The sequence below is a fragment of the Apis florea genome, unplaced genomic scaffold (assembly GCF_048593485.1).
Source record: "Apis florea isolate Af1SG1 unplaced genomic scaffold, ASM4859348v1 contig_3493_pilon, whole genome shotgun sequence".
NCBI lineage: Eukaryota > Metazoa > Arthropoda > Insecta > Hymenoptera > Apidae > Apis > Apis florea.
In genome coordinates, this window is record NW_028256772.1 from 3,392,587 (window position 1) to 3,405,623 (window position 13,037).

General features: G+C 36.4%; 2 protein-coding genes across 8 annotated transcripts; one reads left to right on the top strand and one right to left on the bottom strand.

Moving 5' to 3' along the window:
- Window positions 1–64: 64 nt before the first annotated feature.
- On the top strand, window positions 65–3,741 carry wus (TM2 and DnaJ domain-containing protein wurst). Its single transcript, XM_012486403.3, has 5 exons — window positions 65–1,646; window positions 1,847–1,994; window positions 2,425–2,789; window positions 2,867–2,974; window positions 3,035–3,741. The coding sequence occupies exons 1-5, from the start codon at window positions 1,344–1,346 to the stop codon at window positions 3,245–3,247; spliced, it is 1,137 nt and encodes a 378-aa protein (XP_012341857.1). The 5' UTR covers window positions 65–1,343; the 3' UTR covers window positions 3,248–3,741.
- On the bottom strand, window positions 3,449–12,909 carry LOC105735381 (uncharacterized). 7 transcript variants are annotated; one of them, XM_086912747.1, is made up of 11 exons: window positions 12,610–12,909; window positions 11,043–11,319; window positions 10,843–10,990; window positions 9,656–10,013; window positions 9,009–9,389; window positions 8,357–8,547; window positions 6,641–6,770; window positions 5,694–5,834; window positions 5,448–5,632; window positions 4,855–5,078; window positions 3,449–4,767 (listed from the first exon to the last, which is right to left on the bottom strand). In XM_086912747.1, exons 3-11 carry the CDS (start codon window positions 10,957–10,959, stop codon window positions 4,644–4,646), a joined length of 1,851 nt encoding a protein of 616 aa, XP_086768873.1. In that variant the 5' UTR covers window positions 10,960–10,990; window positions 11,043–11,319; window positions 12,610–12,909; the 3' UTR covers window positions 3,449–4,643. The 7 variants fall into 7 exon arrangements, with proteins under 7 accessions (XP_086768873.1, XP_086768876.1, XP_086768870.1 ...); XM_086912750.1 differs by lacking the exon at window positions 12,610–12,909 and adding an exon at window positions 10,384–10,482 and having other exon boundaries at window positions 10,843–10,980; window positions 11,043–11,252; XM_086912744.1 differs by lacking the exon at window positions 12,610–12,909 and adding an exon at window positions 10,384–10,482 and having other exon boundaries at window positions 11,043–11,184.
- Window positions 12,910–13,037: the final 128 nt, after the last annotated feature.

Here is a 13,037-nt window from a genome sequence, read left to right on the forward strand (position 1 = left end):
TCCAGTGACTTCTTCTTCTAGGGATTTTTATTTTAATACGATAGTCATATTGCTTTATTGCTTTAAACGCGGAACTGGTTGGAAATTTAATGTAAGGTGCAGGTTAAGTGTAAGCAAACAAATTACAAATAATGTTTATTTATTTTTATTCGGTTTATTTTTTTTTATTTGCTCACACTGTAATTAAAAAAATTGTGCAAACGAATATTTTATATGTAAAAAATTAAGTGTTAATTAATTTTTAATTATTAATTCAATTATTAATAATTCGAATGTTAAAATTAATATTGATTGATAATAAATATTAATATTAAAATTAATAATCAAGTTAAAAACTTTCAAATGGTATTTTTAAATATAAATTTATTAATATAATAAAATGAAAATGAATAAAAAAAAATTATGAATAAGATATTTACATATTCGTAATATAATAAAAAAGTTTTCTACTGTATTACATACTACATTAAAAATTATATAAATAATTAGTGTTACATTTTTATCTAATTAGTGTTACTTTGTTATATTTCATAATTTTTACATTAGAAATTTAGTGTTGTGAAATTATGACAGGAACTATAATATATGTATATCTCAAACGCAAAAATATATTGATAATAAAAATACATTTCACGATATAATGAAAGTTTTATATTATATTTCATACTTTTTTTTTATTATATACTTATATTAAGTAAGATAATATTTGAATAGATGAATAATATTTTTTATTTGACAATACAATAAATCTATAATGATTAATTTATTATAAATTTGAATATTTTTTTCAATATGATTAACTAACTAAAAATAAATGTGATTAATGATATAATTTATTTGTGATGACGATTTCTATATTGGATCCAAGTATTACAAGTTGCTATTGCTACGCTCCTGTTGAAAATACCGTTATATTCGACAGAGCGTTGAACTACAAATGATTCGAACCAGTATAGTGAAGACACCTGTGATATTTTTTGAAACGGTACTGACAAATACAGTCGTACACGTTGCATTTTTGCAAAGAAAATAATCATATTGAGCTGATTAGTCACAAACATAGCGACACATAAAATATCGTTATAGTTGAGTGTAAGATAATAATATAAAACTGACGATAACGATGCTAGCTTGCAAATGGTATAAACGAAGTTGTTAGTATATGTAGTGCAATTGTGAGACGACAGTTGTGTTTCTCGCTTCGATAATACGCATTTAACTATTTTATTTAATTGTAAAACTGTAACAAAATAGAAAACGAAACAAAAATATCAAATAAACTTGTAGCATATTGACTTTAGAAGAATGTGTAATATAATGTGCGATAATAATTAAATTTTACAATGAAAGAAATAAAAATGGAATTAAAAAATGGACATTCCATGGAGAAGAATAAAAAATCAACAAAGAAACAAAAATCGACATTTTGGGCCTATGTACTGTGGTTAATCGGTGGTTTAGTTGGCGCGCATCACATATACTTGGAAAGAGACGCACAGGCTTTTGTATATTTTAGCACTTTTGGTGGATACTTTGGTATCGGATGGCTTCGAGACATCTATAGAATTCCTTCATACGTGCGCGATATAAACGAGGATCCCAGTTTTATAAGTGATTTTAAACAAAAAGTTAGAAATAATCATAAGGTATATTGAAATTGATAAATAATCGATTTTAACTTAAATAAGTATGCTATTTGTAGGAAAAAGTCTTTGTAAAAATCTAGTGAATTATTAATAATATTTCAATATACAAAAAGTTTTTTTTTTTTATATATTTGAGTATAAGAAATAAGAATTGGTAACGTAAGCAAAATATTAATGCAACATATCATATTTGATTTCAGCCGCCATTCTCTACAGTACGATTTGTTACTGAAAATGCTGTTGCATATTTATGGGCTGAAATATTTCGTAATGCCATTCCAGGAGACGAAATATACGGAATTAATTTTAGACATTTACTCATTTTAACACCTTTAGTTGTTGCTTTAGGTAAAAAATATAATATATATATATTATATCAGATATATTATACATATTACGTAGTTGTGTTTAACATATACATGTCGCTTATGGTTATTAACGATATGTTCGTTTCCCAAGTATAATTAGTTGATAAAATTTTTTAAGGCCGTTAAACTATATATAATAACTTAAATTGTTACAAGCATACATCAGCAATATGTTTATATAAAATGACATAATTTATAAAAATAATTTAATAAATATTACATTACATTCATAGCTAATTAGATTTATAAAATATTAATTTCTTTAATTTTCATTCTTTTTCATTTAAAATATAATTCGTTATTTCATATTACATTTATAATTAATTAGATTCATAAAATGTATTTGTTTCCTTTATCCCTGTTTTCGTACATAATGCTTTTTCATCGTTCTAATAATCGTATTTGTTCAGGTGTTTGGACGATCGGAAATATCGGCAGGGAACAAGGTTCCATATGGATTGCTCTTTGCTCGGCATATTTATTGTATCCAACGCTAACCTACATCGGAGATGACAACATGTGGGTATTTCTGATGGTCGTTGCTGCTAGTATAAGTTTCGATACATTCAGCAAGCGATGGAGACTAAAGCCAAGGAAGAGAAAAAACATCGTTCAAAGAATCTTTTATCTCGGTTTAGCTGCTGCACTTTACACGTTTTTACTAGGATCATATCTATACTTTAACGCTGTTGTTACCGATAGCGAGGGCGAAGAGATCAAATTATCGGAAGCTATTCAACACTTTTTAACATCCCCTATATGGCTTGATCTTAAGGTTAATTTAATTACTTTAAATTGATATCGTTAAGACAATTATTGGATGAAGATTTTACGAAACCTAAAATTTTATAGGCGAGTCTCGAAGCAACATGGAATCAAGCGAAACATCAAGGTTTCTGGGCAACATGGGCACAATTGATAGATCTCACGGATCCTCGAGGAGAAATAAACGCTTACAAGGTACACAATTTGAAATTTGTTTTGTAATATTTATACCTAAATTTAAATTCTTTATTATAGATTTTAGGTCTTTCCCAAACGGCCACGCAAGCCGAAGTAACGTCTCGTTGGAGGGCACTCTCGAGGGACAATCATCCGGACAAGATAAAGGGCACTGAAGAAGAAAGGAGGCAGGCTCAAGAGAAATTTATGGAAATTCAGCAGGCATACGAGATTCTTTCAAAAGCGAAGAATCGCAGACAACGTCGAAATAGAAAATCGGATGAATCGTAATCAATAAATCTGTGGCCAGTAACTTGGAGATATGTACATGCACAATATGGTACATGCGATTCATCAAAAGTGTGGATCAATCAAAGTATTTAAGTTATTGAACAATCATTTTAACATACGATAAAATTAATGGTAAGCAAAGGCATTTTTATTATATTAAGGATATATGATGTTCCGAAAATATTCCGTATCTCGTAAATATTTATAATAGATTTTCTTGAAAAGATTTATTTTTTACTTTACAATAATAAATAACAAACGAGGTACGGAGACAAATTGTTTTCATTCATCGTAACACACAAAACTTCGTTGTGAAGCATTTGTTCTACCTCGTTATTCCGTATACTATATAGCATATAGGTGGACTTTGTATTTTTATTGAACGCGTTATTGATTCATAAAATTTGGCACTGCTCGCGTTCGAACATTAAATATAAATGTTAATATGTATATGCAAAATTGAATGTATAAATATAAATGTTATACATACGATATACATTTAGATATTCGATATGTTTTTGTATAAGTATATTATTAAGTACATCTTTCTATTCGATTTTTATCTTGATAAAAATGATTTTCATTTTCGTCTTTTAAAGATACGGAGAAAAGATATTTTTACAAACAAATAGTATTACATATCTTTTAAGATTAAAGAAATTTTTATTTATAAATTCGTTCGATGATCATTGCGTGACTAAAAAAAAAAAAAAAAAAAAAAAAACGTTAGTTTGTATTCCAATTCGTTTATAAACCGTTTGAAAACCGCGAGAACGAATTTTCTCACCGCAATTTGACGGATGATTATTTAAAATTGTTTTAAAAATACTTTATCGATTCGATGGTTCATCATTACCTATTCTTATCGATTCTTTGGTATTCGTGATTTTATAGAAGTTCCGTCTATCTGCGTATTTTCTCTGCTATAGTTTACTAAAATCGTAAACTACTAAAAATAAATTTCATCGTTTCGCGCGTTTTAAACACCTACCTAGCATCATTTACTTATATCGAATCCGAAGTTTAACGATTAATAACATACGAAAAGAAAAAATAATCCACGAAGACTGGTAATCCTTTTCCCTGTCGATTATATAAATAAGTGTATGACGTATTAAAAAAATTTGCTGATGGAAACGAGATTGTTCGAGAATTCGTTTAACATCGATGGTTTTTTTTTAAAAAGAGCGAGATTTGCGTCGCTCGCTAGGAACTGTATCGATAAAAAGTTGAAATTGAATCGAAAGAGATCGAAAATTCTTAAAAATATATATATATATATATATATATATATATATTTTTTTTTTTTTTTTTTTCGAGAAACGAGAAACGTCGCGATTTTTCACGCTTGCGCGAGTTTATTGACAAATCGACTTACGAACGCAAATTTACCAATTTATTTATTTTTCTTTTTCGACCGTGACGGTTTCCCTACCGTATTCTCGATTTTCTCCGTGAAATTTGACCCATATTTGTCCTTTGATTGCTCGATGAAATCTTGCGGTGAAACTAACGTCACCCTGAAAAAAAAAAAAAAAAAAAAGAAATTTATCGAATTTATAAAGTTTGAAATATTCGAGACATGAGTCAACAAATATCATTGTTACCTTAATTGCGGAACGCTCAATGGTCGGAGAAGACTTTTAACGACGGGAGGAACGTCGCTTGATTTTGGTAGAGCGGGACTACTCGCGCAAAGGGCAGCGCTAGTCAATTGCGAGACCAGAGAAAAATTTCTGTCTGGTCCAGATGTCGTGCGAAAAACTTTTCTTATTTTTGACTTGAGTCCCGAAGATGACGACGACAACGGTGCAGCAGGGACTGGCACGACCTGTGTCAAATATATTAAATTAACACAGAATATTAATATATTTGAACGGTTAAAAATAATTAGAATTATCCGAATATAAGACGATCATATGTATCTATTATCCTGGAATTTATTTATCCTTATGACGTACATATATCTAACCAGATACCCCAAACTCGAATTGGATCAAGAATTTCATTCGAAATCCGGATTCCAAAAGTAATTTAATCGCGTAAGCATGATGATGAAAAAAAGAAAATAAAAGATACGAGAATCATTGTGAACTCGAAATAACTAAAAGACAGAATAATCATTTAGGAAAATATGTCCGTTCTTCGATACGAATTTTCTAAATGAATAATTTTACTATCAACCTAAAAATCCGTTTACCTTTCCTTGCAATACCTTTGCTGCCAGTTCAGGTTCGCTACCCCACCGACAAGATGTCGATCTTTCGAGAAGTCGATGCCTGGCGAACCTTTCGATCACTTCGGCGCACACGTACCTCCCACAAAATCTGGCCCACTGTTCCGCTCTCAATCCTCTCCCGTGATCTCTCAATGTCGGATTCGCGCCTGAAATTAATTGAAAATCTCGAATCTCGATCTTCCTTTTTATCGTTGGAAATCAACTTACCGGCGAATAACAAAATTTTCGCGCATTTAGTCCTTCCTTGAAGGGCTGCCTTCATCAACGGTGTAAAACCCGACGCGTTCCTCGCGTCCACCTCGATGTCCGGACACCTTTGAAGGAGTATGTTCAAACATTCCGTTTGCCCTTCGAATTCGAACGAGATATTAAGAGAGACGTAAGAATTCGTGTCCTTCGAAAAATCGAAAGTTCGCGTAACAACGTTTGCAACTCGTCCGTAACGTTCCATATTTTGGCTTGAAACGTCTGTTGGCGTACGTCACGGCGAACCACGCGCGTTTCGAGTTAAGTACTCCAAGTTATTTTCGACCGCGATGACGCGGTAGAATCCTTACGGCATCGCGGGTATAAAATTTAACGTCTGCTTATATATATATATATACAATGTCTCTGAAATCATGGTGCAAACGACCGTGTCTGATGATTCCACGTACGATTCAAAAGTAAATGGAGGAGAAAAAAGAAATAACATTTTCTTCGTTCGAGCCTTTGTTTTCGAATAAATCAAGTGAAATTGGCTACTTTCCAAAATGGGATACGAATGAAATAACACGTCTACGTGTAATCGAAATAAGATTACATTTTTTTGGTTAAAAATTATATAACCCTTCGATCGCAAATGATGAATTTTTATTTTCATATATATATATATATATATATATATAGAGTTGAGTATGAGACACCCAGTATAGACTTTCTAACGACGCGAGAAGTGTTTGTAAAATTTATATCCACCACGTGGCCGGATTCTTTCGATCGTAGTACGAGAGGCTGGTGCAAGGCGAACGTCTCTGTCCTTGAAAGATTTCCGCGTAACAAAAATTGATATTTTCGTGCGCCTTGAAACGATCGATCGATAGATGGAAAAAAGAGATCGAGATATTTTCCTCGACATCCCCTCTCTTTAAACTCGTAATAAGGCGAGCGCTTACCGGCTTGCGCGGCGAAATGCAGCGGCGTGTTGCCCTCGTTGTCGGGAATATTCGGATCCGCCCTTTCGAACGAGAGCGCTAGCTCCAACATCGTCGAGGCACCATTTCCGGCCATATAGCTGATGGCGGTCTAACAATCGAAATATCAATTGTAAATATAAAGACAATTAAGTCTTTCTTTTTATTTTATTATGGAATCTTGAATGAGTTTCTTAATACGATGCTCTGAATGATGAAGATTCTAATTGTAGAATGAGCATTTTAATCAGATTGCATTGTAGGGATTTTTATGAGATGTAATTGCGTGGATCTAAATCATGGAAATTTGGAAAACTGAGGATGTCTGAACTTTTTGCATAAAATGTATGCATAGCATTTTTTGTAATATCATATTACATATTTCTTGTGCTCGTCAAAAAATTAACCTTTTAATTTTTGAACGAATGTATTAAGAATCGAATCTTTTTTATTTTTATACTCACTTTTGCATTTTCGCTGATATTTTTTGCTGCATGATTAATACTTAAGAATGTTATGTATATATATATATATATCTCTTTTTAGAAGGAAAGATCGTGAAGAAATTATATCTCGTATTTCTTCAGAGGAGATGAAAAATATAAATACACGATATGCTTTATCCAACTCGTTATTCTTTGGTGAGAGACACAACACAATGGGCTGTGCGGTGTAAGGATCAATTTATTAAGTGGTTACTGACGTTGACGCGATAGCTCAAATGCTATTACTTCGTGTGCGTCATTGTAGCAAACACATGTCGAAATAAGGCTCGCACTTGTTTTCTCGTGCGAAGAAGCGCACGTTGCTTCTCGAGCGAAAACAACGAGATTTGTCCAAATCGGATTTTCGCCCTCGTAAGAAATCGCATCATGAATTTAAATTTGAAGAAATAACTTGACCATTTTTTTTTTAAAAATTAATCTTGGAAAGAAGGTACATAACGAAAAAAAAAAAAAAAAAAAAAAATACTTCGTTCTATTAAGATGCGAACAATCCGTAAGTCGAATTCCTTTTTGCTTTTAACTATATTTGTGGTAGAATATTATATTATATTATTAATAATCGAAATTAATCTCGACAAAGTTGGTCGATTAATTGAAATTTTTGTATAGTAGTAGTCGTTTTAAATTCTCGATATTATATCTCTTCCCTGTTTTTTCTTTTACGTGAGAAACTCGAAGCAATTTAACCAAATACAAACACATTCTATTTTAAAAACATTGAATTGTAAGAGCGCGAAGAATAGCGCGATTTATTCAAGGAGGCCGTATACGCTTGCTTCGTTCTTTTTAAACGATTAAACGGCAAAAAAAAGTATTTTTTTCCACGGCCTTGAATCAATTATTCCAACACACTCGAAGAGAGCGCGTATCTACGTGATAAATTTCTTTTATCGCGTCGTATGTAAATACATTGTCACCGTCATCCATCCAACGATATACACATTCACAGATGTACAGATGTGCACGTACGTGCGTGAAACGTGTTTAATCGATTATCTATCTCACACGGTATTCAACGAAATTTCACTTATTATTTATATATTGGAAAGTGAATTTTCTTCTTTTTCTTCTTCTTTATTGCAATCGATTTCATTATACAATTGGCAATTTAATTTTTCTCTCAGTCGCCTGATAATTTTTAACCGTTTTCATCTCTCATCGATCATCGTCCAAAGATTCAACAAAGACTCACCCTGCCGCTGCTATCGGCCATATTGACGTCCATGCCTCCAAATCCAAATTTCCGCACTTGGACTGCGATCTCGTTGAGGGCCGCATCGTCGGCGTCTCTCGCCGCCCTCAGAAGGGCCGCCGGGCCCTCGGAGGTCGCTTCCCACGAGGACGGCACTTTTGTGACGATATCCACCTCGCGTACGCTACGATCTGACGGATGGAGATGACGATATTTGCAATTAAATATAAATATCAAAAAAATCGGAGAACAGATGGAAATATAAATACGATCGGCAACGAGAAACGAGAGAATTTTTTTCGCAACGGTATGACGCACGTTAATATATATATATATTTATTTCATGATAAAATTTTCGATCAACGTTAAAAAACCGGATTAATTTTTAATCCCACCTTTTTATATGATTTACGGTTTAGAAAGATACGCCGGTATCTCTCCCCGCCCGTTATTGTTCCACTTCTATTTTCCACGTTTGTTTATACTGGCTGGTATTGTGCGCCGTATGCAATATTCCGTTTGATGAATTTCCAAAGAAAACACCGGCTGCGCAAACTCCGCCCAGCCGAGAAATCGAGAAACTGTATCCGGAATCGATACGTTACCGATCGAGTAAAACGAATGGAAAGAGAGGGAAGAGGCGCATGCATACCTTGCAGAACACCCTTGTGATACACCTTGACCTCGTGCACGGCCGCTCTTTTATAAGGCGCGCGTTTCTCCTCGAAGCTCGTGTCCGAGCTGAAGGACACCGATTTCTTTACACCGCTCGTCCTCCTCCGCTCGACCAGCAACGTTTGCACGGTTGGCGCCCGTTGAAACGGGTCGAGACCGTTGTCCAACAGCGAGAGGTAACCTTTGAAACACGGATACTTGGCCTCGCCGCAACAATTATTCCGCTTCGAGTCGTTCAATTTCCTATCTCTAATTTTGCCCCCGGGAAGTTGGGCGAAGTTGGAGAGAAACGCGGAAGACTTTTTCAGAATGCTCTCCTCGCCCGATCCTCGCCCGATCTTCCGCGTTGTCGAAAGACCTGAAACGACAACCATCCCCCCTCCTCCTCTTCACTATATTTCTCGGCGAAATCGTAGCTCGAGGCGCCAACAATACGCGATACGCGATATCCTATTGTCATTATACGTCATATTATTCGATACTCGAGCGTGTTTTAAAAATAGAAAGGTGACACAACGTGAGCGATTATTCGAAAAATCGAAAGCACGTACGTTGTTTCTCTAACGTCAACAAACGAGGAGCGGAAAAAAAGAGATAATTGGAAGAGAATCGAATGGTACGTACCTTCTCTCAGGTAGTCGGGCACCGAGAACGATTTCCTTATGGGCCGTTGACCTTTCCTCAAATCCGTCGATCCTTCCGCGTGTTTTGCGATCCGCTCGCCGAGAAGAAAGTTGTCGTCCCGACGTTTTGCGCGAGTGCCACTCGCGTCCACATCGGCCGTCTTGTTCCTCTTGTCAACGATGCACGGCGCCGGCGTCTCTCTCGCGGTGCAGTTATTTCGAGCGAGGTCCCCCCTAGACGCGACGATGCTGCACTGGTTCACGGGGCAACTGTTGCCCTTTGCCAACGAGTTGCACTTTACCGTCTGGACACCATTTACAACCTGCCAGTTGTCCTCTTGCAAAGGCCGGGTATTATTCTGTTTCGATCATTCGTCGTCAGTGTCGAACCAGCAAGCTTTCTTTCTTTTCTTTTCTTTTTTTTCTTTTTTTTTCTTAAAGCTGAATATTGAAAGGCTTCTCGATTTGATTTAATTCGGGGGAAAAGGAAAGAAGAAAAGGACTATTGATAAACCGATACATTCGAGGACATATAAATGTACATTGTGTAGACGCGATAACAGAAATTGTTTATCTTGTTAGATTTATCAAGAGAATTGCGATCCTCGAAATCGGAGAAAGCAACAATAATATTTCAACTTTAATACAATTTCTCACGATCGGAAGATTCTCGAGGATATGAAAAGAAAGGGCGAGAGGAAGGAAGGGAGAGAAGTGGAGAACACTTACGAGAAAGACGGAGGGAGGCGAGAGTTGGCGTGTCGAAAATCGATCATTCCCGCGGAAACTCTCGGAAATCACTGACGGTGTCGCGGCCCGTGCCTGTGCCTGCGGAGTAGGAGAAGTTCCTTGAAAAGCGAATCGTGCCTTCCGGATCGCTTCGCGAGACGTGCACGCGAGTTCTACCGCATCCGTTTCGACTAAACGCTATTTATACGCCGGTTAAATCGTGTTGCGTTGCCCGGTCGTTGGTTCAACGATGCGTATACGCGCATCATCGAACCAGCTTCGTCAACCTGTTGTTCTTCCCTCCCCCCTCAAGATTTCCAATTTCTCTCGAGCCGTTCGGTATTTTTGCATTCGTAAATAATTGCGTAAATAAATCGACGGTGAAGGAAAGGAAGGAAGAAAATTGAGATTCGCTTTTTTTCTTCGGATGAAAGAGAAGTGAATGAAAGGAACGCTTACGATCGGCCGTTGCACGTTGGACGCACGTTGGAACACGATGTCGCGTTTGTTCCCACCGGTCGGAGCCACTCTTCCCTGCGATCCGTGATTCTTCGTCATCGTTGATCTAGATTCCATCGAGGATTCCGTGGAGGGTACCTGTCATTGCCTGCGATTCGTCATTGAAGTCGGTATTGAACGGTTTACGTAACACATCTTACCGCGTAGATTAGATTTATGTTTGAACGGAGGGCCGCGCTCGAACTTGATCTGTTTGCCGATGTATCAGTGGCGTATCCATGGCGTGGGCTCTGAGAGAACTTCGCTCCACCCGTCTCTCCTTTCGCCGCGTGCTTATTTTGGCGGCATTTACACTTGTCGTCGTCGTCGTCGTCGTCGTCGTCGTCCTCGTCGCCTCTGGCGTTAAGCCAATATTTTGAATTCTCTCAGTGCACGGGAATCTATCGATTATGCCATACTCGAAAACTTTGCCCCGGCCTGTTTATCGATTTTACAAAATTATTACGGTATCCACCGTTTGAGAGAGCGCATATGGCCGGCGGGCTATTTTAGCAAGTTTACGCCGGATTACGCGCTTTCCACGAAACAGAAAAAGGGAGGGAAAGTGGGGGGATATTGGAAAATAGCGATAAACTTCGGTAAATTTGATTGGAACGATCGAGAGAGACAATGGGGTGTTTTTTTTTTTCCCTCGAGAATGGGTTACGTGACTGGTTTGGCGAGAAACCAGAGTACATAATTTACGTATAGCTCGTTCGATGTGCTCGTAAAACGAAACGGGCGAAATACTACAGATGTTCCGAAATAAGCAGATTGAAACGTTATGGAAAGTCTCACGAACTCACGAGCGTGGTTCAATGCCATTAACTTGGGGGCATTACGAATTATTAATTATATTGTTAACGATTGGGTGAAAAAAATATCTCGCGATATTAAGTAAAAAGTTAAAAATTTTATATGGATAGATTGAGATATACGATGTGGATGTGCGTTTATTAATTTAATTAACGATGCGAGCCGAGCTTGTCTAAATAATACGTGCGCGCAATTAATGAAAATTCATAAGGGTGCTCGACAAACTCGATGAAGGTAATGAATGTCGATAGCACGCGCGCGAGTTCATCAGGAATAATAATAATAACGTTACGTGGGATAATTCACGTGTGACATTGTGTCATTGACACATTTTGCACACACGATAATAACCTCACCGCGGCTCAGATTCGACACTTGACTTCGTCTCGATCGGTTTTCGGTATCTACGTAAGAACGTTCTTTTCCATACTGGCCAGGCTTCGGTTTAATTTTAAACGAGGCCGACGTCAAACTGGTGGGATTCGTAAATTTGTCGCGTTAATATCACGACCGTGATTCCTTACCGAGTCTTTAATCTGTAACGAAGCGCTGTAAATAAACAGACTACTCCGCGGTAGACGGTTCGATCGCCGCTCTCCAAGGGAAGGAGAAAAATTCCATCTAAAAAAAATCGAAACGATCGTGATCGGCTCGAAGGTTTTTTTTTTTTCTTTTTTTTGCCCTCCTCCAAGACCTTGTAACTCTTTTTTTATAGCTTTTTTCGTGGTAATAAAAAAAGCATCACTTATCGATTCGCGCTACAATTCACGTTCTTATGTACGTTTACTCGATCGAAAGATTGAATGAAAAGTTTTCGAGTGTCGTTTCGAACATCACTTGTGAACCACCGACGAATTTATAACGAATTTCTACGCTTCTCGAATTTAAGGATCACTTTAAAGAAATATTTACCTGTTTCTATTTTCGTTTATCGATGTACGATGCGAAAATAGCGCGAATATTCTTGTTCAAAAGATCTAAGATTTTCTAAGATGCATATACGATCTCGTATATCGATATCGGAGAATTTTTTTTTAAAGAATACTTGCACATCTTTCGATGAAAAATTTACCGGATATAATGTAATGGTAGTACGTTTGTAATCGTAGACTGCGTATCGGAAGTACAATAAAAGAGATAATCCACGACGCCATTAATCTTATCGCTCAACTATTCAAACTAATCTATTCGCGTAAGGGTTGATTGGATACTGGGCTAAAATTTAATTCGCACCCTCGCCCTGAAAGTATCACGGGAGTCGTCGTATCGCACGCTCTCTCATCCGCGCAGTCGCAGATTTAGGCCAGATACTCTTTAATATCTAGTCAAAACGAAAAGAT